Raw genomic sequence first — 25212 nt, 5'->3', positions numbered from 1 at the left:
AAGATACATGTGCCATATCGAGTGAAAGCCTGTACAGTTCTGAGTGGAAGGATGTTTTCCCGTTTCTCCCTCTTGGTTCTGACCTGAGTTAGGCCATGTTCACACGAGGTGTTTTTTCAGCGTTTAATGCATTTTTTATGCAAATTTTCAGCTGCGTTTTACAGTAACAACAAAGTCTGAGATTCCAGAAATCTCATGCACACACATTGGTTTTTGTGTCATCAGTATTGTGCATTGCATGTTTTATTGCACAATAGAGCATGTCACTACTTCCAGCATTTTTTTATGCGTTTTTTCAGCGTTTTTCACCCATTGAAAGTAATGAATAATGAAAAAACGCATAGTGTGAACATAGCTGTCAGGTTTTTCTGCGGTTTTAGTGAAAAAAGCAAGTACAGCAGTATGTAACAATCATTTATTTTTGTGATTTTACCATCTTGCCTTGGTCACCTGAGATTGCAGCTTGGATTAGGACAGTTTAATTAAATTAGTGATGTGTAGAATGTAAACATTGGCTGAGCTAGGTGTGATATTGAACAATACCTGTGGCCCACAGAGGTGTGAAATTGAATAATCCCTGAGCAACTCAATGGCAGACCATAGTGTGGAAGTAAATGGTGTCCTACAAACTCAATGCACTGCCAGTGTCTTAAGAAAATTATTCATGAATAATTCACCTCCCCCCACTGTTACATTTGAAATTCTGGTTAATATGCTTTGGTCTTGCCTTGGTGACCTGTGTTCATGCTTCTGTGGTGGAAGCAAAGCTGAACTTTGGGATCCTGAAAAACACACCAAAAAGCGCACTGCAGCTTCTTTCCTGCCAAGAGATCAGGTTTTGCTGCAGAAGAAAAAAAGCTGAAAAAACGCCTAGTGTGAACATACCCTTACGAGGAGAAACGTAAAGGCATGCAACACAGAAATTCACATTTTTTTCAAAACTTTGAAAATAAATTTTAAGAAAACTAAAATATATGGATTTTTTTTCTTCACATTTTGCATTCTCTAACACACTTACCAAAGAACAAAATCTCAAAAGAATTAAAAACATTGGTTCACTTGAAATGGAATGACCCAGTGGTGGTTGCACAATTACAGAGAGCTCATGAATAGGGAAGACTACATGGTGTAGGGTTTCATTCTCTCTAGTAGGCATTAGGCCTTAGGTGGTGTTCACACAAGCAATGCTGTTTTGGTCCAAACACGTGCAGTTTTTAATTTTTAATGCTTCCCACAGGTTGCACATCACCAAAACAAACTCATAAACATAAATCCTTAGCCTTATCCAGGCGCTAACTAAACAGAATAGACCCTGGCTACTCATACATGGCTGAGCTAGCCCCAACTCGGTCGAACAAAACCGCTATTGTCCACAGCAACCATTGATACGTGCGGTTCTCTGCACACTGCCTGTGCAGACTCTTCTTAGAGAGGGATTCTGGCCTCTTTTAAGGTCCAAGACACATCCAGTCTGGTGCCCATGGTCTGTGCATTCACAAGCTAACGTATTTGCCTCTGCTACATCCAGCAGACTGACTCCTCAGTAACTCCATTCAGAGAGAGACATCAGCATGTCTGTCTCTCAGCTACAGCTCACATCTTGGCTGGTCAACTTCCCTGAATCTACCTCTTGATTCTTAGAGAAACTATGCCGGTGCTTCTAATCAAACACTGTAGAGCTGAGATTTAACTCTGTCCATCCCAGCTATGCTACAATGGCAACAGGTTTACTAGGCCTTTAGTGATGATCATCTACTGATAAAACAGTGATTTTATCAAAACTACAGCAAGCACCCCAGTAAAGTGATACATCGCTGGAATCAGGGTCTCTGTCTCTACATCATGTTGCTCTCATATTAGGTGGCAAAAATATATTGTGACAGATTTTCGTTAAAAGACTTTACTGTTTGTGTCTCATCTGTGGTTATTTTAAATAAGAAGATAAGTGTTGGGGGCTCGAGGGTGCCACATTTGTTTGAGAAGTGTTTTTGATCTAACCAGGTTCTGAGTTAATTTCTTGCGTTCAATAGGTCATCTAGTATTTGGGATGTTATTTTTTTTTATAATTCAAGCCCTTATATTTAGAACAGCAATTTTTTTTATAACAAGGATTTTTCCCTGTTTAAGCTGGTGAAAGCTGTTGAATGAAAATCCCTCTAAGGTTAAGTGCTCACTGTGCGTATTTGATGCGTTTTTCGCTGCGTTTTTTCCGTGCAGAAAACGCACCAAAAACGCTAGGTAATCAGTCTGCCAGCTAATGCAAAGGCAATCCTGAAATTTCCGCTCAGTATTGCCATTGCGTTAAAATACGCAGCATGTCCATTCTTTGTAGCGTTTCTGCAGCGCAAAAATGCTGAAAGAATGGTACCCGGGGAAGAAGAATACTTCTCCCATCATCCGACCGCCGCTCCTGCTGAAATTAACGAGAGCGGCGCGGTTTAGGGGAGCAGGGCTGTGGAGTCTGTATAAAATGGACCTACTCCAACTCCTAAAATATAGAATAAATTGGGTACAGTAGTTCAATGCAGTTTGTGGGGAATATTTTTTCATAAAAATTTGGGAAAGTTATGAAATGTCCTATAAATGTCTGTCCTATTTCTGATCTAAGGGTCTAGACTGTTAGCTGAGATGAATCTGTGCTGCAGTTTATGTACATGATAAGTAGTGAAGCTCCTCCTCTACAGATAAGGGGAAAAAAACAAACACATAGGGAAGGAAAGACTGCACTCATCTCAGAACTGCTGGAGAACTGCTGGAGTGAATAGGAAAGCAGGATTAAGGCTGCATGCCCACGATGCGTTTTTCAAGCGTTTTTGCTGCGGAATTTGGTAATCCGTCCCCAATGACAATCCGCACTTTCAATGCCCATGCTGCAGAATTTTCCGCAGCATTTTTGATGTGCGGAAAAAAACGCAGCATGCCCATTATTTGTGCGTTTACGCATGCTGAATTGCCTTCTCAATGCATTAAAAAACGAAAGGCAATTCTGCATGTCAAAATGCTTCAAAAACGCACGAAAAATGCGTGTCAAATTCCGCAAGGACATGCAGAAATGAAACGGAAATTTTCCGCTTCATTTCTGCATCGTGGACACACAGCCTAAGAACAAAAAAAAGAACAGGTTCTTGCTATTCTAACTGATAATGCTTCAAACATGTTAAGTACAATTAAACTGATGAATGAGAATAATGAAGGTGAACAACAGCTAGAAGAACATTTCAGATTCAGTATGTTGGAGATGGAAGGCCACAGTCCTGTTCCCATAACGGAGGAACAAACAGATATTACTACAGAATAACAGCAAAATGATTCTTTACAATTAGATGATCTTGTTGAAGCTGCTTTACACCGCTCTCCTATTCATCACATGCGCTGTGTTGTGCACAAGCTGCAGTTGGCAATAAGAGATAGTCTGCAAGAGGGACATGCTGCAACTCTGATTAGCAAAGTGAGGAAATTGGCTATTGCTGACAGAACCCCTATAATTTATTCCATCTTGAAGAGATGTGCTGGAAAAGGAGAATTGTGGAATTACAAAATTTTTCACTTGCTCTCAAAGAAGTAGAAGAGTTCAATTGTTCATCAAAACTGGCTGTGCACGAGGCAATTCCTTTATACCCTGAAATTGTTAGAGATGTATAGACGCCCTCCATTACTAACCTGGGCTTCATGTTAGCCGGCAATACAAGGCTGACATGAACCCGAACCCCAACCCCATTACTCCACTCACCACCGCTACACGGCAGTGGGAACAGCGGAGGCTAAGTTCCAGACTTGGCGCATCTTATGGATGCGTAATTTCTGGGACTGCTGAGGGGTTATATTATTAGCCGCGGAGGGGGCTAGTATCCATGGCCCCTTCCCTGGCTATTAATATCAGCCCGCAGCTGACACATTCTTTAATCATTTAAATTAACCAATATACTCACCCCAGGTCTGATGGTAATCCAAGGGTTGAAGCAATGTGTTGCGTTTCTTTTTTCAAATATCCTTATTTAGCTCCAAAAAGCATTCATTAATGTACAAAAAATGTATAAAAAAAAAAGCGCGTCAAAAATCGCAGCGAAATGAGCGTTTTTTCCGCAGCTTTTTTCCTGCCAAGAGATGCAGAAACGCTGCAGAAATTTCTGCATTCAAATACTGAACGTGCACACATAGCATAAAAACACCTTTTAATACTTCCTATTCCATAGAAGTATTAACTGTTGGCTACATATGTACAAATTCAGAAATGCCTATTGTTTGTCAAACTACCAATTACAATGTTTTACACTAAATTATACACACGGCCATGAATTTAACAGTAAATCTCCAGGGTCACAATTTGAATTATTTTTGTTTGACATTATGAAGAGGAAATATTGCATGTAAAGGAATTTCCAATTAAAATATTCAAGAATAACTTTGTGAAATTGTTTTTAAATGCAACTGATAACCAGAAAATGGCTGCTTGTACAATCTGATATAACACCGACAAAAAAAATATTTTTAGTTAATTATAAAAGAATCCATAGACTCAAAGAATGTTAGAGTTGGAAGGGACCCCCAGGGTCGTGTCCAACCCCCTTCTCAGTGCAGGATTCACAGAACCATCTCAGACAGATATCTGTCTAGCCTGTGTTTAACCCCTTCGCAGCCCTGGGATTTTCCATTTTTGCATTTTCGTTTTTTACTCCCCTTGTTCCCAGAGCCATAGCGTTTTTATTTTTTGGTCAATATGGCCATGTGAGGGCTTATTTTTTGCGGGACGAGTTGTACTTTTGAACAACATTACTGGTTTTACCATATCATGTACGGGAAAACGGGAAAAAAATTCCAAGTGCGGTGAAATTGCAAAAAAAGTGCAATACCACAGATGTGTTTTTTTTTATTTTTTTTTCTACCACATTCACTGAATGCTAAAACTGACCTGCCATTATTAGTTTCCAGGTCATTACGAGTTCATAGACACCAAACATGTAGAGGTTCTTTTTTATTTGTGGTGAAAAAAAATTCCAAAGTTTGCTAAAAAAAACAAAGAAAAACAAAATTGCCGCCATTTTTCGGGATCTGGTGCCGGGTGAGGGGGGGTTATTTTTTTGCGCGCCGAGCTGAAGTTTTTATTGATACCATTTTGGGGTAGATCCGATGTTTTGATCGCCCGTTATTGCATTTTATTGCAATGTTGCGGCGACCAAAAAACGTAATTCTGGCATTTAGAATTTTTTTATTGTTACGCCATTTACCTATCGGATTAACTTTTTTTTTATATTGATAGATCGGGCGATTCTGAACGCGGCGATACCAAATATGTGTATGTGGGTTTTTTTTTTATTATTTTATTTTGAATGGGGCGAAAGGGGGTGATTTAAATATTTTTAAATTTTTTTAAATATTTTTGAAAACCTTTTTTTTTTCACTTTTTGCTTGCTTTTATAGTCTCCATAGGAGACTAGAATCAGCTCTTGTCTGGTCGCCTCTACTACATAGAGGTGATCAACAGATCACCTCTATGTAGCAGAAATGCTCCTGTGCTATGTGCGCCGACAACTGGGTGGTGCTCATAGCGATCAGCTCATGACAACCACTGGAGTCTGCTGCAGACCCAGGGTTGTCATGCCCCTCCATCAGTGACCCGCGATCATGTGACGAGGTCACCGATGGGCGGGGTAAGTGACGCGCTTCCGGCGCGGCGATGTTAAATGCCGCTGTCAGAGATCGACAGCGGCATTTAACATGTTAACAGCCGCGGGTGGATCGCGATTCCACCTGCGGCTGTTGTGGGCACATGTCAGCTGTAAGAATCAGCTGACATGTGCCCGATTCAGTGCCGGCTCAGCGCCGGAGCCCTCACTGAACCAGGGGTTACAGCCTGGTGCGTACTAATATGTCCCAGGCTGTAAAGGGGTTAAAGACTTCCATTGAAGGAGATCTCACCACCTCTCGTGGCAGCCTGTTCCACTCATTGGATCACGCTCACTGTCAAAAAGATTTTTCTAATATCTAATCTGTAACTTCTCCCTTTCAGTTTCATTCCATTGCTTCTCGTGTTTCCATGTGCTAATGAGAATAAGGATGATCCCTCTACACTGTGACATCCTTCAGATATTTGTAGACAGCTATTAAGTCTCCTCTTTTTTGCAAGCTAAACATTCCCAGATCCTTTAACCGTTACCGATTTATTCAATGACAAACAAGCAAATTCTCACTGCACATGTTTACACTGAACGATGATTGAGAATTTTTTGTCCTCTTTGTATTGGTGGCCCTGAAGGCTCTGTCCTGGTACCCCTATTCTCATTCATCTAAGCATTGGATCTGTGACTCTTCATAGAATTCCATTTCCCTTAGTACCACATTGGTGATGGTGACAAATTTACCTCTCTAACCCAGGATAGCTGACATATATGTTTATCAGCAATAAGATGGGTTGATGTACAGTCGTTTACTGGCCAATTTAGATATTTGGATGAATATTCTATGTGTACAGAACGATCGTCTATGTGCTCGTTCTAGGGCCATAGAATTTCGCATTATCGACAGCAAATCACATGTTTACGCGTGACGATGTGCATGATGATGATGATTTTTAAGCCAGCTTAAAATTCATTGTGCCCGACAAACATACATTTTGCTCATTTGTTAGAGGGTTGCCGGCCTATTTACACTGGATGATAGTTGGAAACACGCATTCCTAAGAATGCTTATTATATACTTTTCTAAATGGGCTATTGGCCTTGAAGTGAAGAAAACTGAATTTAGCATCTTCCTTCCCCTCCCCCCTTCACAACTCGCATGTCACTCAACACATCCTCCACCATTAAAACTGTTAATTGCAGTTCTCAAACATTCCACAGTCTCTCAAGTCTGCTGGTTGGGGATAGCCTTTAATTCTGTCCCTGCTTTCAAACTGCTCCTAGGTGTGTGCTTCCGTTCCCTATGTGTGTGCATAGGGAGAAAACTTTCAGTCAAAGGGATGAGGACAGGGAGAAACCTCCCAGAGATGGGCCTTTTAGTCCCCAGCCGACTTTTTAAAGTATATTTTCACATCGCTGCTTTATTTCGGAGTAAAACCTATACGGCTGCAACAACTGAGCCAGTGACTGATTGATTTGTGTTTGGGCAGCATGAATTCAATGACAGGTTCCCTTTAAGAAACACTGATTTTTAATCTAAAATGTCGGCCACAAATCACATGAGCTGTTGTTTTTTGTTTTAATATTACGTTTATGTCTCTTGATTGCATTCCTTTTTCTACCCAATTTCTAGGATGGAATTTGCTATTGATAAGCTGAAAAGAACAGGGAGCCAAAAAGGAGCTTTCATTCTTCGCTGCAGCCCTAAAGAATTTAACAAGTATTTCCTTACATTTGCATTAGAGGTAATGTGATATAGAAGGTTCATACAAGAATTACACCTTTGTACATGCATGGGTTTTTACACTGTAGTAATCATTAAATCATGACGTTTTTCAGGCGGGAGGACGATGATTAAGGAAGTGCCAGAGTTTTTTTTCCCTAAAGTATCCCTATTACTAGTCGTCTCCTGAATGCTTTTTTGTCGTTTTTGGTTGACTGCATTTTTCTTTTCTTTAATTAAAGGGTTTTTCCCACGAACAAAAGTTCATTTTGATCAATAGCTATGTCTCACCATGCAGGAACATGGTCTGATCATACCACAGCTCCTGGGCAGGGGAGGAAGCAAAAGAGTATACGAACATTACAGCAGAGGATCACAGCTGATTCTTTCTTTGAATTAAAACATTGTTTAAAAACAGGCAGGGAAATGTTTTACCTCACAAAAATAATCAGCTGTGATCCCCTGCTGTAATGTCTGTATACTCTTTTGCTTCCTCCCCTGCCCAGGAGCTGTGGTATGATCAGACCATGTTCCTGTATGGTCAGACACAGCCATTACACAGTACACAGCAGGGGCACATTTATAAGATTGTCTCAGCACAAGAACATTTTATTTAAACACATCCAATTGTGGAACTTATTATTATTCCAAGATCTATTGCTTAAACTCCACTTTTGTTCATGAGAAAACCCCTTTAATTTTTTTCCCTTTATTTTGGGGGCTTTTTTTTTTAAGTGCCATTTTTTTGGTAATTTTTTTAACTACATTCAAAAGTGAAGAAACCGCTAGTGTTTCTTTTTAAGAAAAAATGCTGCCAGAACACTCAAAAAGACGCCCAATGGTTTTACAGGCGTCTTTTGACCTTTCCCATTGACTTGTATTATAACGTATAGAGTGTCTTTAGAGCTGAAAACGACTGAAGATTGGTCCGCTTACTTATTTTAACCTCTTGGTGTCTTTGGAAGCCTGAAGTGCTTAAAAGGCATCCAAAAGACTGAACATATTAACAGAAAGTCATTCTTACATAGAAATGTATATGTTCATTCTTTGGATAGAACCCGTCTGAAAAAGATGTTATGTGGCTGTACCCTTAGAAGTGCATTGCTCCGATCTGGGAGTTTGCACACATAATGAAGTACAGATTGAGTAGAAAACCTATTCTTTTTTTATTCCATCTATACCCTGCTGTGTGCGCGAGCCCTCAGGTAGGTGCTGTGCACTTATGCCTCCTGAACTGCACACTTCTAAGAAAGAATAAGAACATTTGGTGAGGGTTTTGGGAAGAGGACAACTCCCATCTGGCTCAGAATTAAAGAGCTTAAAACATATAAAAAAAATAACCAATTGTTTACATACTTTTTAATATGTATATACAAATAAATTATTCTGTCATTTAACTGCTGTATTTTTTTGCGCCATGTAGGAAAAAAATACTGCTGCTATTTAACGCTAAATGACTTGTTTAATTATTTAGGTTATTATGGTCAAGTAAATACTAAACGTAGTGTGTGGGTGGTTGCTTTAGTTTTTATACAATGTACACAATGTACACAATGTATAAAATGTATACAATGTACTGCATAAAAAGTGCATTTTAAAAAGAAAATTATGTGTGTGTGTATATAAATATAGATAAACAGTACAGACCAAAAGTTTGGACACACCTCATTTAAAGATTTTTCTGTATTTTCATGACTGTGAAAATTGTACATTCACACTGAAGGCATCAAAACTATGAATTAACACATGTAGAATTATATACTTAACAAAAAAGTGTGAAACAACTGAAAATATGTCTTATATTCTAGGTTCTTCAAAGTAGCCACCTTTTGCTTTGATGACTGCTTTGCACACTCTTGGCATTCTCTTGATGAGTTTCAAGAGGTAGTCACCGGAAATGGTCTTCCAACAATCTTGAAGGAGTTCCCAGAGATGCTTAGCACTTGTTGGCCCTTTTGCCTTCACTCTGCGGTCCAGCTCACCCCAAACCATCTCGATTGGGTTCAGGTCTGGTGACTGTGGAGGCCAGGTCATCTGGGGTAGCACTCCATCACTCTCCTTCTTGGTCAAATAGCCCTTACACAGCCTGGAGGTGTGTTTGGGGTCATTGTCCTGTTGAAAAATAAATGTTGGTCCAACTAAATGCAAACCGGATGGAATAGCATGCCTCTGCAAGATGCTGTGGTAGCCATGCTAGTTCAGTATGCCTTCAGTTTTGAATAAATCCCCAACAGTGTCACCAGCAAAGCACCCCCACACCATCACACCTCCTCCTCCATGCTTCACGGTGGGAACCAGGCATGTAGAGTCCATCCGTTCACCTTTTCTGCATCGCACAAAGACACGCTGGTTGGAACCAAAGATCTCAAATTTAGACTCATCAGACCAAAGCACAGATTTCCACTGGTCTAATGTCCATTCCTTGTGTTCTTTAGCCCAAACAAGTCTCTTCTGCTTGTTGCCTGTCCTTAGCAGTGGTTTCCTAGCAGCTATTTTACCATGAAGGCCTGCTGCACAAAGTCTCCTCTTAACAGTTGTTGAAGAGATGTGTCTGCTACTAGAACTCTGTGTGGCATTGACCTGGTCTCTAGTCTGAGCTGCTGTTAACCACTTCGCGCCAGAGCCTGTTTTTGCCTTCGTGACCGGGCCAATTTTTTCAATTCTGACCACTGTCACTTTATGAAGTAATTACTCTGGAACGCTTCAACGTATTCCCCTGATTCTGAGACTGTTTTTTCATGACATATTGTACTTCATGATAGTGGTAAAATTTCTTCCATATAACTTGCATTTATTTGTGAAAAAATCGGAAATTTGGCGAAAATTTAGAAAATTTTGCAATTTTCAAACTTTGAATTTTCATGCCCTTAAATCAGAGAGATATGTCACACAAAATAGTTAATAAATAACATTTCCCACATGTCTACTTTACATCAGCACAATTTTGGAACCAAAATTTTTTTTTGTTAGGGAGCTATAAGGGTTAAAAGTTGACCAGCGATTTCTCATTTTTCCAACAAAATTTACAAAAACATTTTTTTAGGGACCACATCATATTTGAAGTCACTTTGAGGGGTCTTTATGACAGAAAATACCCAAAAGTGACACCATTCTAAAAACTGCACCCCTCAAGGTGCTCAAAACCACATTCAAGAACTTTATTAACCCTTCAGGTGCTTCACAGGAATTTTTGGAATGTGGAAAAAAAAAAATGAACATTTAACTTTTTTCACAAAAATGTTACTTTAGACCCAATTTTTTTTATTTTCACAGGGGTAACAGGAAAAAATGGACCCCAAATTTTTTTGTGCAATTTCTCTTGAGCGTGCTGATACCCCATATGTGAGGGAAAACCACTGTTTGGGCGCACTGCAGGGTTCGGAAGGGAAGGAGCGCCATTAGACTTTTTGAATGTAAAATTTGTCTGAATAATTAGCAGACGCCATGTTGCGTTTGGAGAGCTCCTGATGTGCCTAAACAGTGGAAACCCCCCACAAGTGACACCATTTTGGAAACTAGACCCCTTAGGGAACTTATCTAGATGTGTGGTGAGCACCTTGAACCCCAAGGTGCTTCACAGAAGTTTATAATATTGAGCTGTAAAAATAAAATTTTCACATTTTTCCCACAAAACCGTTTTTCATCCCTTAATTTTGCATTATCATAAGGGTAATAGGATAAATTGCACCATGAAATTTGTTGTGCAATTTCTCCTGAACACGCTGATACCCCATATGTGGAGGCAAATTACTGTTTGGGCGCATGGCAGGGTTTGAAAGGGAAGGAGCGCCATTTGACTTTTTGAATGTAAAATTTGTTTGAATAATTAGCAGACGCCATGTCGCATTTGGGGAGCCCCTAATGTGACTAAACAGTGGAAACCCCCCACAAGTGCCACCATTTTGGAAACTAGACCCCTTAGGGAACTTATCTAGATGTGTGGTGAGCACCTTGCACCCCCAGCTGCTTCACAGAAGTTTATAATATTGAGCCGTGAAAATAAAATTTTCACATTTTTCCCATAAAAAATGTTTTTCATCCCCTAATTTTGCATTATCATAAGGATAACCGGAGAAATTGCACCATGAAATTTGTTGTACAATTTCTCCTGAGTACGCCGATACCCCATATGTGGGGGAAAACCACTGCTTTGGTGTACGGCAGGGTTCGGAAGAGAAAGGAGCGCTATGTTGGCTGGGATAGGCAGCAGACACCATGTCACATTTGAAGAGTCGCTGACATGCCAAAACAGCAGAAACCTCCACAAATGACCCCATTTTGTAAACTACACCTCTCAAGGAATTCATCTAGGGAAGTAGTGAGTATTTTTTAATTTTTAAATTTATACCATTGGGCAGTGAAAAAATCATAATTATATTTTTACCACAAAAAAATGTTTTACCCTCAGATTTTACATTTTCACACAGGGCAATGGGTAAAAATGGTGCCGAAATGTGTCACACAATTTCTTCTAAAAGTGTCAATACCCCATATGTGGCTGTATCGTACCGCTTAGCCATACGGTGAGATCTGGGGGGGACGGAGTGCTATTTGACAATTGGAGAACAAATTATTGTAGAATAGGCATTTGGATTTGGGAGCACAAAATTTTCTGAATTTCTTTTGGGGGGCAAGGGTCATTTTGCTTTTCCAGAGCCTTTCTGCTACCAGTAACTTGGAAGTCCCTTATATTTTTAACAGATGACGGACCTGAGTGGGGACTAGCTTTTTTTGAGGACTGAGTTGAAGCTTTTATTGGGAACATTTTACGTAACATTTATCCAGCGCTCTAGGCTGAGCACTTACATCGGGGTTTCCATCTAAATTTCCAAGTGATGTAATTCAGATGAAACCCCTGCAGGATCCATTCACTGTAATGAGGCAGCAGAGTTACTCTGGACACCGTCTGGCCTCTGTGTAGCGGTGTCCTTTTTTTCAGAAGTGCACAAAACTGTGGCCAACCGCACTTTTATGCACGCCTAAAACAAATGACACCGTGGGATCCCAGGCTAGACGGCGTCCACAGTGGCCTATATCTGTCTCATTACAGGGAATCTTCCGTCATGGGTTCCGGCTGAATCATGTATTTCAGAGATTTACACGGAAACTCTGGTGTAAGTGCTCAGCGCAGAGCACAGGATAAATGTGGGCAGAGCCTTACTGGGATCTTTGGGGACATAATAAACAAATCAGTAGCAGGTGAAGAATTGGTTTTATTTATTTTTTACGCCGTTCCTAGTGTGATATAACTGATTAGATTACTTTATTCTTCGGGTCGGTGTGATTACAGAGATACCAGATTGATATCGGGTTTTTATGACTGACAGCTGTCACACACTAAAAGACGCTTTTTTTGCAAAATCTAGTTTTTGCATCACCATATTTTGAGAGCTATAATTTTTCCATATTTCGGCCGACAGAGTCATGTGACGGCTTGTTTTTTGCGGGACGAGTTGACATTTTTATTGGTACCATTTTTGGGGACGTGACATTTTTTGATCGCTTTCTATTCCGTTTTTTGGGAGGTAAAATTAACAAAAACAAACAATTCAGGAATTGTTTTTTGAGTTTTTTTTTTATGCCGTTCTGCGTGTGGTAAAAGTGATCAGGCAGCGTTATTCTTCGGGTCAGTACGTTTACAGCGATACTACACTTACTGTATTTTTTTTATGTTTTGGCGCTTTTACACAATAAAACTATTTTATAGAAAAAAATATTTTTTTTGCATTGCTTTATTCTGAGCGCTATAACTTTTTTATTTTTCGGCTGATGGAGCTGTATGGCGGCTTTTTTTTTGCGTAACAAGATGACGTTTTCAGTGGTACCATTTTTATTTCTATTTTGTTTTTTGATCGCATTTTTTTCCACTTTTTGTTTGGCAATATGATGAAAAAGCATATTTTTTTGCTCCGTTTTTTATTTATTTTTATTACGGTGTGCACAGAAGGAGTTAATTAGTGTGACAGTTTTATAGCTCGGGTTGTTTCGGACGCGGCGATACCAAATATGTGTACTTTTTTTGGTTTTGTAAAAATATACGGATTTATTGGTTTAATATTTTATTTATTTATTTTTATTTATTTTGTGATTTTTTTATTAATAGTTTAAAAACTTTTTTTTTTACTTTTTTTCACATTTTTTCTTAGTCCCTGTATGGGACATTAATTTTTATTTTTCTGATCTCTGATCTCATGTAATGTAATAGACATATATTACATTACATGAGATCTTCCCTGACTGTTTCAGTCAGAGTCTCCTGTCTGGCTACAGCTGCAGCTGAGCCAGACAGGACACCATATATGGCAGAGCTGGAGGCGGTCATGTGACCTCCAGCTGCCATAGCAACCCCAGGTCCTGGAAGGACTCGGAGGTCTTCGGAGAGGTAAGTTGACGACCCCCTCTCCTCCTGCTGTCTCCTATATGCCGCGATCACTATAGATCACAGCATATAGAAGACAGCTAAGGGTTAACATCACTGGGACCTGATCTAATCAGGTCCCGATGATGTTCCCTGTCAGAGCTAACGCTCTGCACCGGAATCGCAGCGCTTGCAGGACCCTGGGGGTCCTGAGCGCTGCGAGACCACCCACCGTTTTTAAACGTCGGCGCTGCACAGAGCCCGGCAAGCGCCGACGTTTATCTACAGTGGGCGGTCGGGAACCGGTTAACCTGCGATTTCTGAGGCTGGTGACTCGGATAAACTTATCCTCAGAAGCAGAGGTGACTCTTGGTCTTCCTTTCCTTGGGTGGTCCTCATGTGAGCCAGTTTCTTTGTAGCGCTTGATGGTTTTTGCAACTGCACTTGGGGACACTTTCAAAGTTTTCCCAATTTTTTGGACTGACTGACCTTCATTTATTAAAGTAATGATGGCCACTCATTTTTCTTAGCTGCTTTTTTCTTTCCATAATACAAATTCTAACAGTCTATTCAGTAGGACTATCAGCTGTGTATCCACCAGACTTCTGCACAACACAACTGATGGTCCCAACCCCATTGATAAGGCAAGAAATCCTACTTATTAAACCTGACAGGGCACACCTGTGAAGTGAAAACTATTTCCGGTGACTACCTCTTGAAGCTCATCAAGAGAATGCCAAGAGTGTGCACAGCAGTCATCAAAGCAAAAGGTGGCTACTTTGAAGAACCTAGAATATAAGACATATTTTCAGTTGTTTCACACTTTTTTGTTAAGTGTATAATTCCACATGTGTTAATTCATAGTTTTGATGCCTTCAGTGTGAATGTACAATTTTCATAGTCATGAAAATACAGAAAAATCTTGAAATGAGAAGGTGTGTCCAAACTTTTGGTCTGTACTGTATATATAGGTAGATAGATATAAATTAAATTGCTCTTTTTGTAATTAATAAAAGGAAACCGTTTTTCCTTTTATGTTCTCCAAATGCAATCTTGCAAAGTCTGCTCACTCCATTGAGAATTCACACTTTACTCATATCCTGGTCACTTTCCCTTTTACCATTTTATACCTAAATCTCTGTACTTTCCTAAAAAAAAATGCTGACGTTTCTATTTTTTACATATTTCTGTCTTCCTTCTGTACAGCTTGCTGGTGTGCCGGAGTATAAACACTGCTTGATAACAAAGACCGCGAATGGAGAATACAACCTCAGAGGGGCTAAGAAAAATTTTGGCACCCTAAAAGATTTGTTAAATTGCTATCAAAAAGAAACCGTCCGGTCTGATGGCATAATATTCCAGTTTTCGAGATGTTGCCCTCCTAAAACAAAAGGTCTGAAATAATGTTTTGTTCTTTTACGCCAAACACTACACTAGGCACAGAACACATTGGAACAGAAGTCAAAGATAGATAAGATAGATCACTGTCATTCTTGTAAGGCTATAAATAAATAGTTATTTTTTTTTATTTATAAGCACAAGGGGTCTAGTTAATACAAGATAGGGGAAAAGTAGTGTTTTGTATTCATAAGCCAATAATTCATTTTGTATTTGACAATATTAATTAGTTTTGTTTCAAAGTTAAATGCTGCAAATAAATAGAACATTACATTCCTTAAGATATGGAATGCAATAAAAGAATGTAATGCTAAATATGCCACAACGCTGCCATCAGTTACTAATAATTTTTCTTTCTGCAGTCTACAATATTCGGGTGAATTGTTGTCATTTTGTAGAAAATGAGATTTAAAAAGAACCTGTCTCATTCCATCAATGCTTTTAAACTGCTTTTTGCGTTTTCACGCCAGTTTTTCCTGTCAAAATGGGAGAAGCTGGTGCGGGACAGGGAGCGCAGCGGGGATGTAATGCTACAGCTTGTCTAATTCATGTCCCTTACACCAGAAATCTTACTCCAGTCCCCCAACTGGACTAAGATTTGTTGGGAGGCGCATGCCACTTGTCAGATGCTCCTGATTCACTAAGCGGCAATTACTTAATGAATCAGGAATGTCTCCAACAACACGCCCCCTCATCAAGATTGGTATGACCACAATTCTTAATGAATCAGGGCGTAAGTCTTTAAGGTGGCTTTTAAAAGCATGGACCTGATGCTTGCTGGCTCTATACGCTAATTAGCTGTACCTAGTCAAGGATGTGTAGATATTGCTGAGTAAAGTCAAGCTGTGAACGCCTTATCCCCATCCTGAGCTCAGGGAACATCAATCAAGTCAAAAAGGGCATAGATAATATGCGAACAGCACCTCCTTGACTAGGAAGACCTAGTCAAGGCTTTAAAGGGAATCTGTCAGCAGGTTTTTGCTACCTCATCTGAGAGCAGCATGATGTAGGCAACGATAAGCTGATTCCAGCGATGTATCACTTAGTTTACTGGGTGCAGCCGTTCTCACACAATCAGAGTTCTTAGATGTAACATCAAGCAGAGCTGAGAAAGCTAACCCCGCCCACACCAGACTGTCCATGTACAAAGTCCATAGACAGTGAGGTGCTTAGTTGTCGGACTAGTCTGGCAATGTTAATTTCTTAGTGATAAATCCTTCACAGTTAGTAAACAACAGCACGCAACTTGACAAGTGACACATCCCCGAATTTTATGTTTCAGCCTTTATCTCCTGCTGTCTTCAGATTACATAGCAAAAACCTGCTGACAGATTCCCTTTAATACTTCATATAAATTCATTATGTGAAAAATATTGATTGATAAACCACAACCATAATCACGAGGACAGATGGTTAGGCATGCACGCTGATGCTCCACTCATTATGTTTAAGACTTAAAAAGATGGCCGAGTTCTCTACTCTATCCATCAGTGTCACAGACAATGAATGGCGCGGCAGCACACATGCCCATTTGTTGCTCCATTCAAATAGGGGACACTGAACACCTGTTCTGATGAGCACTGACCTCCATCGATCAGATGCTTATCAACTATCCTGCAGTTAGGCAATAGAGTTGTCACATAAACACGACTTCTTTATGAAAGTGAATATATAATTTTCTTATATGTATTTTTGCACAACATATTTATCTTGTATAATTTTTCCCTTTTATAGAAAAATCAAACTTGATTATCTTCAGGAGCAACAAGGACTCAGACATGCCTACATCACCCTCCTTACATCGACACAATAATGTCAATCAAATGGTCTTTCACAAGATTAGGAGCGAAGACTTGACTTATGTATGTTACTCAGTAGAGACACCGTTATATACAGTGAATGCTATCCTGTTCATTGTTACATGCATTTAAATAAGACGTAAAGGGGTATTCTCATCTCCAAGATCCGATGCCACTATGTAGTAACTGTAATAATAATATTAGTAAATAACTCAAATTAGAATTGTAGAATAGTTCTTCTGATTCGCTATGTCACTTACCATGTGCAGGGCATTGCTGTAGCTTGGGCATACATGGTAACGAGCATTTATATAGTGACAGTTATTTAGTTGTTAGTGGTCGTAACCTAAGCTACTGCAATGCCCTGCACATGGGGTAAGTGACATAGTGAATCAGAAGAACTATACTACATTTCTAATTGAAGGTATTTGCTAATATTATTATTATTACACCTACTACGTATTGGGATAGGATATTGAAGATGGGAATACCCATTTAAAGGTGTTTATTCTAAAAACTGCACCACACTTGTCCACAGTTTGTGTGTGTGTTACTGCAACTCAGCCCCATTTACTTTAGTAGAGCTGAGCTGCACTACCGCATATAATACATGAACAGATGTGGCACTGTTTCTTGAGAAAGCTGCCATGTTTTTATAATTCTGGACAACCTGTTTCAAACGAATTTCCATTTGAAACTCTATATCGTAAAATCCAAAGATCAGGATTGAATGTGGAACCAAAGAAAAGTAGGCAAAAAATGAATATGTGGACAGACAGTGTTTTTCTTGCCCGAATCTTCAATCACTGGATAGGTAGGGCTATTCTGGAGATTTTCCACTGTCCATAGTATTGAAGCAGCAGTCATAAGTGACTGGTTGATAGAGAATAGGAAATACTATAGATCTCAATAAGATTATACAATGACAATATAACAATGAAGCAGGGATGAGCTAAGCCACCTAAAGCTGGCTCTACACATAAAATATTTACCAGCAAATGTTTGACAGGCAATCCAATTTTATTATCATCTGCTGGTAGTCTTGTGGATGTGACCACCAGATATCAGATTCTTAATAAATAAATATAATCTGTATCTCCAGATTAAAGAGGTGGCCAGATACCTAAAATTCCCTTTATACATCTCTATATTTAAGCCCCCACCACTTTTGTAATTTGTTCTATTATAAAATTCCCTACAATATTCCCTATCCTGCTCATCCCTCTATCTGTTTTTTTTTGTTTTTGTTTTTTTAAACTTCCTGTGATGTTTCGTTGCAGGGGGATCTCAAATGGGAGGTCATAAAATGATGATTCTGCAGTCACTCCTCTGCAGCTTTTATCACCCCCGACATGGTCGAAACAGGATGTCATCATGGGGTGGAGCTGCAGTCATGTGTCAGAGCTTTTGTCACCGCTGTGCTCTGATGATGTCCTGATTTAGTAGCTATTATGAAATGACTTCAGCTTCAGTGGCTGCTGCCACCACAGTCCCTTCTTCTGACACCTCAGCCTCTTTCCCTGAAAGGAGACATCATCAGGGAGCGGTGATCTAAGCAGGGGGAGTGACAACAGTGCTGCCACACTGCTTCGATTACTACCATCAAACAAATTGTCATCGATGGGGCATTGATAGAAGCAGAGTGAGTGACATAAGTGCTGCCCCCTGTTGACAGTTTGTTTCAAACTAGTGACAGAAGCTGTGAGGCGACACTTCTGTCACTGACATTGCTTTTATCACCTCCCCCTAATGACATCTCCTTTCAACAAGAGTGATAGAAGCTGCTGGGAAGTGAATGCAGGCCCATCCTCCTGTGATGTCCTGTTTGAAACTCCCCTCAAACAAAATTTTACAGGAACTAATATAAAACAAAAAAAGACATATAAGGATGAGCAGGATATAATAAAGCAAATTACAAAAGTGGTTTGAAAATAAAGATAGATATTTATAAAGGGAATTATAGGTAGCGAACAACCTCCTTAAGAGTTTACCTTGACGAAATCCAGTTCACACTTCTAATGACCATAAATAGGATGCCGTATATAAAGATTGTGGTCGATGATGAAGAAAGTTGTTGAAATCTGAAGAGAAGGGGACATCAGAATATGAAGAATGTTGTTATGAGGGTCAAGTGTTTAACTGCATATTACAGGATGGATTTTGTTAATTATTATATAAATAAAAGTTAAACAAGTTTCTAACAGAAATTCTGTTTATATAGTACTACTATTTTAAAGAGAGTCTGTCACCCCCAAAACACACATTAAACTACCCTATTGGCTCTTGGCGTGACCGTGAGCTCAGTGCCCTGTAACACAGCTTCAATTTGTATTCTGATACCCAGATCGAGCACTGCTTTAACTTAATCTGAGGGACATGGACATTGAAAGAACTTGGCAGCACTCATACATTGTCCGTGTCGGTGTATACACAGTGTGGGTATGGGCGCGCCCTCATCCCTGGCTCCTGTCTGCAATCGCCGTTCACTGTACTGTTACACCCAAAAGAGGGACATTCCCACTATTATAGTTCTCAGTAATTTGTATTTCTTTCATACATGACATTTTATTTGGTTACGTTCAGTCTTTGTCACCCTTTGACTATATTCAAAAAGCAAGGATGATTGAAATGTATTTACAGCATTCATATACATATTAACAAGACCATCCCCTCCGCCACGGTCTGTCATTTCCACTTACGCTAAGCACAGATATGATTGTTCTTGTCAGTGATCTAAACAGTTTTATTAGCAATAATCTTCTATTTATTGTATTTTTCTTAGTTGTTGGAGGTAAATGCCACAATGTTATAGTTTACTATTGGGCACAAAAAAATGCATGGGAGGCCTGGCATTCAATGGGAAATTTCACTCACATAGTAGGGAATATTTGTATATGCCTCTGGAGTACTCTAAACAAGTATTTTCATGTCATATTTTTGTAGCATATCTACGGGGTATTAGGTAAATGTATAGCAGATGCGCGTCCCACCATTGGGGCATGCATCTCTCTAAAATGTGTCTCTGATGCCCGCTGCTGTCAGTGTGGAGATCTTCAGAATTCCTATTAATTTGTATGGGAATTCTAATCACTTCTCCACTGACAGCAGCATGTGTTAGGGGTCCCATTCTTTAGATAATCAGAAAACTATTGGGACCAGCACCTACTATACATTCATGAATAGGTCATCAATGTACGAGATGAGAAAACCTCTTAAGTCTATGGTCAGCTTTAGGGGCTGCATATTAACACATCACACATTTAGAGATGTTTATTTGTAGAGAATAGTGCCCAGTAGGGTTGAGAAATTGCTTTTGTAGAAATTTTAACAATTACATTTTCCCCATAATAGGTAGAAAATCTTGGGCAGGGTACTTTTACTAAGATTTTTCGAGGAAAACGGGAGGAAATTGGAGATTACAATCAGATGCATGAAACAGAAGTTCTTCTCAAAGTCTTGGATAAGTCACATCGGAACTATTCTGAGGTACAACTAACACATTCAATTTAATATAGTTTATATTTTCAGTACTACTTTGTGCAGTTTATTTGGTCATACTTTATTGAATCACCTGAAGGATTTTCCCTCTCATCTGTTTAACCTTCCTATTCTATCAACAGAACATAAATGGTTTTAAGAAAAAATAAGTACACCCTCTTTGAATCTGATGGTTTTTCAATTTAAGACATAATAAAAATAAAACGTTTGGTCCTTGGAAGAGCTTTAAATTGGGTAAATGAAACTTCAGATAAACACCTGATAAATTACACCATGTTATTGTATGACTAAAACTAGGTCAAACTGTAGGAGCAGTGTGTGAATAAACCCTTAAGTACACCCATACTGCTTCCATAGTTATTAGGAGGGAAAGTAGTAGCCAAGTGCTACTAATCAAATGTCCCTGATTAATTGTTTCAGATACTGTGACCACATCTATAAAAAAACAGAAGTCTTTGCTGTTTGTTGGTTTGGAGCATTCAGGCCTTTGTTAACACAATGCCAAGGGGGAACAGCACTAGCAGTGAGTTTAGATTAGCAGCAACCAATGCTTCTCTATCTGGAAAGGGTTATAAGGCAATTTCCAAACAATTTGGTGTCCATCATTCTAGAGTGAGAAAGATTATTCACAAGTGGAAAACGTTCAAGAGAGTAGAAAGTCGTCCCAGCAAAATACTCAAGACCTAGAGCTCAGACTCTAAAGGCTTCATTTTAAATGTACATTATGGTACAGTTAGAAAAAGACTGAACAAGTATGGCTTGTTTGGAAGGTTTGACAAGAAAGAGGATCTTTCTAGAAGGAACATGGTTGCATGGCTTAAGTTTGAAAAGTTGCATTTGAACAAACCATAAGACTTCCAAGTCATTGCTTCTACAAGCTATTAATTCAAAGGGTGTACTTAATTCTTCTCACATTGCTTCTACATTTTGGCCTAGTTTTTGGTAAATAAATAATAACAGTGTAATTTATTTTGTGTTATTTATCTGAGGTTGTATTTACCTAATTTTAGACCTTCCAGGGACAAGATGGTTTTTTTATTATGTTCTGTTATGGAAATCTATAGAATTCATACGGGTTGAACTTTGATTTTTTCATGAGTAAATAATGAATAAATGGTATTCATTGATTTCAATACTCAATAATGGTCTTGTTATCCTGACTATGAAAGCTGTACTAATTTCTTTATCGTTGATATTTTATTCTTTTCTCTTCCATTGACTTTCAGTCTTTCTTTGAAGCAGCAAGCATGATGAGCCAGCTGTCGTTCAGACATTTGATTCTGAATTACGGAGTCTGTGTATGTGGAGATGAGAGTAAGTAGAATGTTTGTTATTCGCTTTGCTGTCCTAGCGCAGATATGTAGGGATACCAATGTGGCTACATGTGTGTACTATGACATTAAGTAACGGTAGAGAAGTGAGAACATTCCAGTAATATGTTTTTGAAATATGATACAAACTGCTGTTAAAAATGACAGTTTTTATTGACACCTTCCTGTGTTGTCAGAAAGGGACAATTCCAGTAAAAGTATTGGGAATTGGCTGTTTATGCAGTTCTCTACTATATGGAGATGTATTTTTCAAATACTTGGCATAGACAGCATGCTAATATATCCTTTAACTCAAATACTAAAAAGTATATACCGTATTTTTCGGACCATAAGACGCACTTTTTTTCCCCCCAAATTTGGGAGGAAAATGGGGGGGTGCGTTTTATGGTCCGAACGCAACTTACCGGTGGTGGTGGAGCGGGATCGCAGGACGGCGGCGGAAGAATATAATTTTTTTAAGAATATATTTTTTATAAGATGGGGGTCCGTCTTATAGTTTGAATAGGTATCTTACCTGGGGGGGCGGTGGAGCTGGGGGTCACAGGAGGCAGGGTCCTTCAGGAAGCTGGCGGAAGTGGAGGCCTGCTGGTACCTGGTGGCTTGGTGCCCTGGTACCTGGGGTGCTGGGGGCCTGGGGTGCTTGGGGCCGGTGGCCTGGTACCTGGGGTGCTGGTGGTCTGGTGCCCTGGTCCTGGTGACCTCGTACCTGGGGTGCTGGGGGCCTGGTGCTGGTGTATTGCTGTGGTGGTGGAGCGGGATCTCAGGGTGGCGGCGGAAGAAGAGGTGAGGCGGGCCAGTATCTGGCTGGGGGCCGGTGTATTGCTGTGAGCGGAGTGGCAGAGCAGAGTGAGCTGCTTCCGGTGGCCGCGGCCATGTTCCTGGAGCTGTGCTCTACAGGAAAATGGCCGCCAGAGGCGGCGCATGCGCTCTGCTGAGTCGGCGGCCATTTTCCTGTAGAGCACCGCTTCAGAAAGATGGCCGCGGCCACCGGAAGCCGCTCACTCTGCTCTGCCACTCCGCTCACAGCAATACCCCGGCCCCGGTACCCGGCCAGGCCCGGCCCCCAGCCAGATACTGGCCCGCCTCACCTCTTCTTCCGCCGCCACCCTGAGATCCCGCTCCACCACCACAGCAATACACCAGCACCAGCACCCCAGGTACGAGGTCACCAGGACCAGGGCACCAGACCACCAGCACCCCAGGTACCAGGCCCCCAGGTACCAGGCCACCGGCCCCCAGCACCCCAGGTACCAGGGCACCAAGCTACCAGGTACCAGCAGGCCTCCACTTCCGCCAGCTTCCTGAAGGACCCTGCCTCCTGTGACCCCCAGCTCCACCGCCCCCCCAGGTAAGATACCTATTCAAACTATAAGACGGACCCCCATCTTATAAAAAATATTTTTTTTCCTATTTTCCCCCCTAAAATTTGGGGTGCGTCTTATGGTCCAGTGCGTCTTATAGTCTGAAAAATACGGTACATTCATTCTACCCTAAAGGTTTAAAGAGAATCTGTCATATAATTCATGCTGCCCAAACTACTGGCTACATGAATAAAGCTCCCTCATTAGGGACATGTATGTTTCACTCTGAATCCCTAGAGTGTTTCATAGAAAAGCATAGTCAAAGAAAGGACTTTAACCTCTGTGACAAGTCACATAGGTATGTGTGCCAGCTTTTTCCTGCCCGCTCAGCAGACAGGTCTTGCCATATAGAAATACGTAGGGAGAGACCTGTCAATCTAGGTAAGTGGGGCAGGGAGAAGCCGGCAGGAACATACCTCTGTGACTGTCCGCCATTTTCAACAATGTGTTTCTCTGAAATGCCTCTGTTTCAGAGTAAAACATACCATATTTTTCGGACTATAAGACGCACCTAGGTTTTAGAGGAGGAAAAAAGGGGGTCATGATACACTGTTAATAGGGGAGGGCGTCTGCTGCTGACACTGTTATAGGGGTAATGTCCCCCAATTCTGTACTAATATCCTCCATCCTGGTATATATGGCCACCCTTACTGTGATACGTGGCCCCCATCCCCATCCTGGTATGCATGGCACCCAGCCATCATGGTATGCATGGAACCCCCCCCATCCTGGTATGCATGGAACCCCCCCCCATCCTGGTATGCATGGAACCCCCCCCATCCTGGTATGCATGGAACCCCCCCCATCCTGGTATGCATGGAACCCCCCCATCCTGGTATGCATGGAACCCTCCCATCCTGGTATGCATGGAACCCCCCCCATCCTGGTATGCATGACACCCCCCCCATCCTGGTATGCATGACACCCCCCCATCCTGGTATGCATGGAACCCCCCCATCCTGGTATGCATGGAACCCCCCCATCCTGGTATGCATGGAACCCCCCCCCATCCTGGTATGCATGGAACCCCCCTATCCTGGTATGCATGGCACCCCCCCCCATCCTGGTATGCATGGCACCCCCCCATCCTGGTATGCATGGCACCCCCCCATCCTGGTATGTATGGCACCCCCCCATCCTGGTATGCATGGCACCCCCCCATCCTGGTATGCATGGTACACCCCCATCCTGGTATGCATGCCCCCCTTCCTCATCCTGGTTTGCATGGCACCCCTCATCCTGGTTTGCATGGCACCCCTCATCTTGGTTTGCATGGCACCCCTCATCCTGGTTTGCATGGCACCCCTCATCCTGGTTTGCATGGCACCCCCCCATCCTGGTATGCATGCCCCCCTCCTCCCCATTCTGGTATGCATGCCCCCCTCCCTCCCCATCCTGGTAAGCATGGCACCCCTCATCCTGGTATGCATGGAACCCCCCCATCCTGGTATGCATGACACCCCCCCATCCTGGTATGCATGGCACCCCCCCCCCATCCTGGTATGCATGGCACCCCCCCATCCTGGTATGCATGGCACCCCCCCATCCTGGTATGCATGGCACCCCCCCATCCTGGTATGCATGGCACCCCCCCATCCTGGTATGCATGGTACACCCCCATCCTGGTATGCATGGTACACCCCCATCCTGGTATGCATGGTACACCCCCATCCTGGTATGCATGGTACACCCCGCCATCCTGATATGCATGGCACCCCGCCATCCTGGTATGCATGGCACCCCCCATCCTGGTATGCATGGCACCCCCCCATCCTGGTATGCATGGCACACCCCCATCCTGGTATGCATGGCACACCCCCATCCTGGTATGCATGGCACACCCCCATCCTGGTATGCATGGTACACCCCCATCCTGGTATGCATGGCACCCCTCATCCTGGTATGCATGGCACCCCTCATCCTGGTATGCATGGCACCCCTCATCCTGGTATGCATGGCACCCCTCATCCTGGTATGCATGGCACCCCTCATCCTGGTATGCAAGACACCAGACTTCCTGCTATGCAAGACACCAGACTTCCTGCTATGCATGGCACCCCTCTTCCTGCTATGCATGGCACCCCTCTTCCTGCTATGCATGGCACCCCTCTTCCTGCTATGCATGGCAC

The 25212-nt window shown here is 41.4% G+C and overlaps 1 protein-coding gene across 1 annotated transcript in view; it reads left to right on the top strand.

Annotated features, from left to right (window-relative positions):
- Positions 1 to 25212, top strand: part of JAK2 (Janus kinase 2) — a 286716-nt gene that overhangs the window by 237117 nt on the left and 24387 nt on the right. Inside the window, exons 9-13 of the mRNA XM_073669078.1 lie at positions 7249 to 7360; positions 14903 to 15089; positions 16829 to 16956; positions 20245 to 20379; positions 21618 to 21705. Of these exons, the coding sequence (XP_073525179.1) occupies positions 7249 to 7360; positions 14903 to 15089; positions 16829 to 16956; positions 20245 to 20379; positions 21618 to 21705 (650 nt within the window). The remainder of the gene's footprint in view (positions 1 to 7248; positions 7361 to 14902; positions 15090 to 16828; positions 16957 to 20244; positions 20380 to 21617; positions 21706 to 25212) is intronic.

This window comes from Phyllobates terribilis, unplaced genomic scaffold (assembly GCF_046119375.1).
Source record: "Phyllobates terribilis strain yellow unplaced genomic scaffold, ASM4611937v1 Scaffold_1__5_contigs__length_1240528914, whole genome shotgun sequence".
Lineage (NCBI taxonomy): Eukaryota > Metazoa > Chordata > Amphibia > Anura > Dendrobatidae > Phyllobates > Phyllobates terribilis.
The sequence above is the reverse complement of the archived record's forward strand: the minus strand, read 5'-3'. Positions and strand labels throughout refer to the sequence as shown.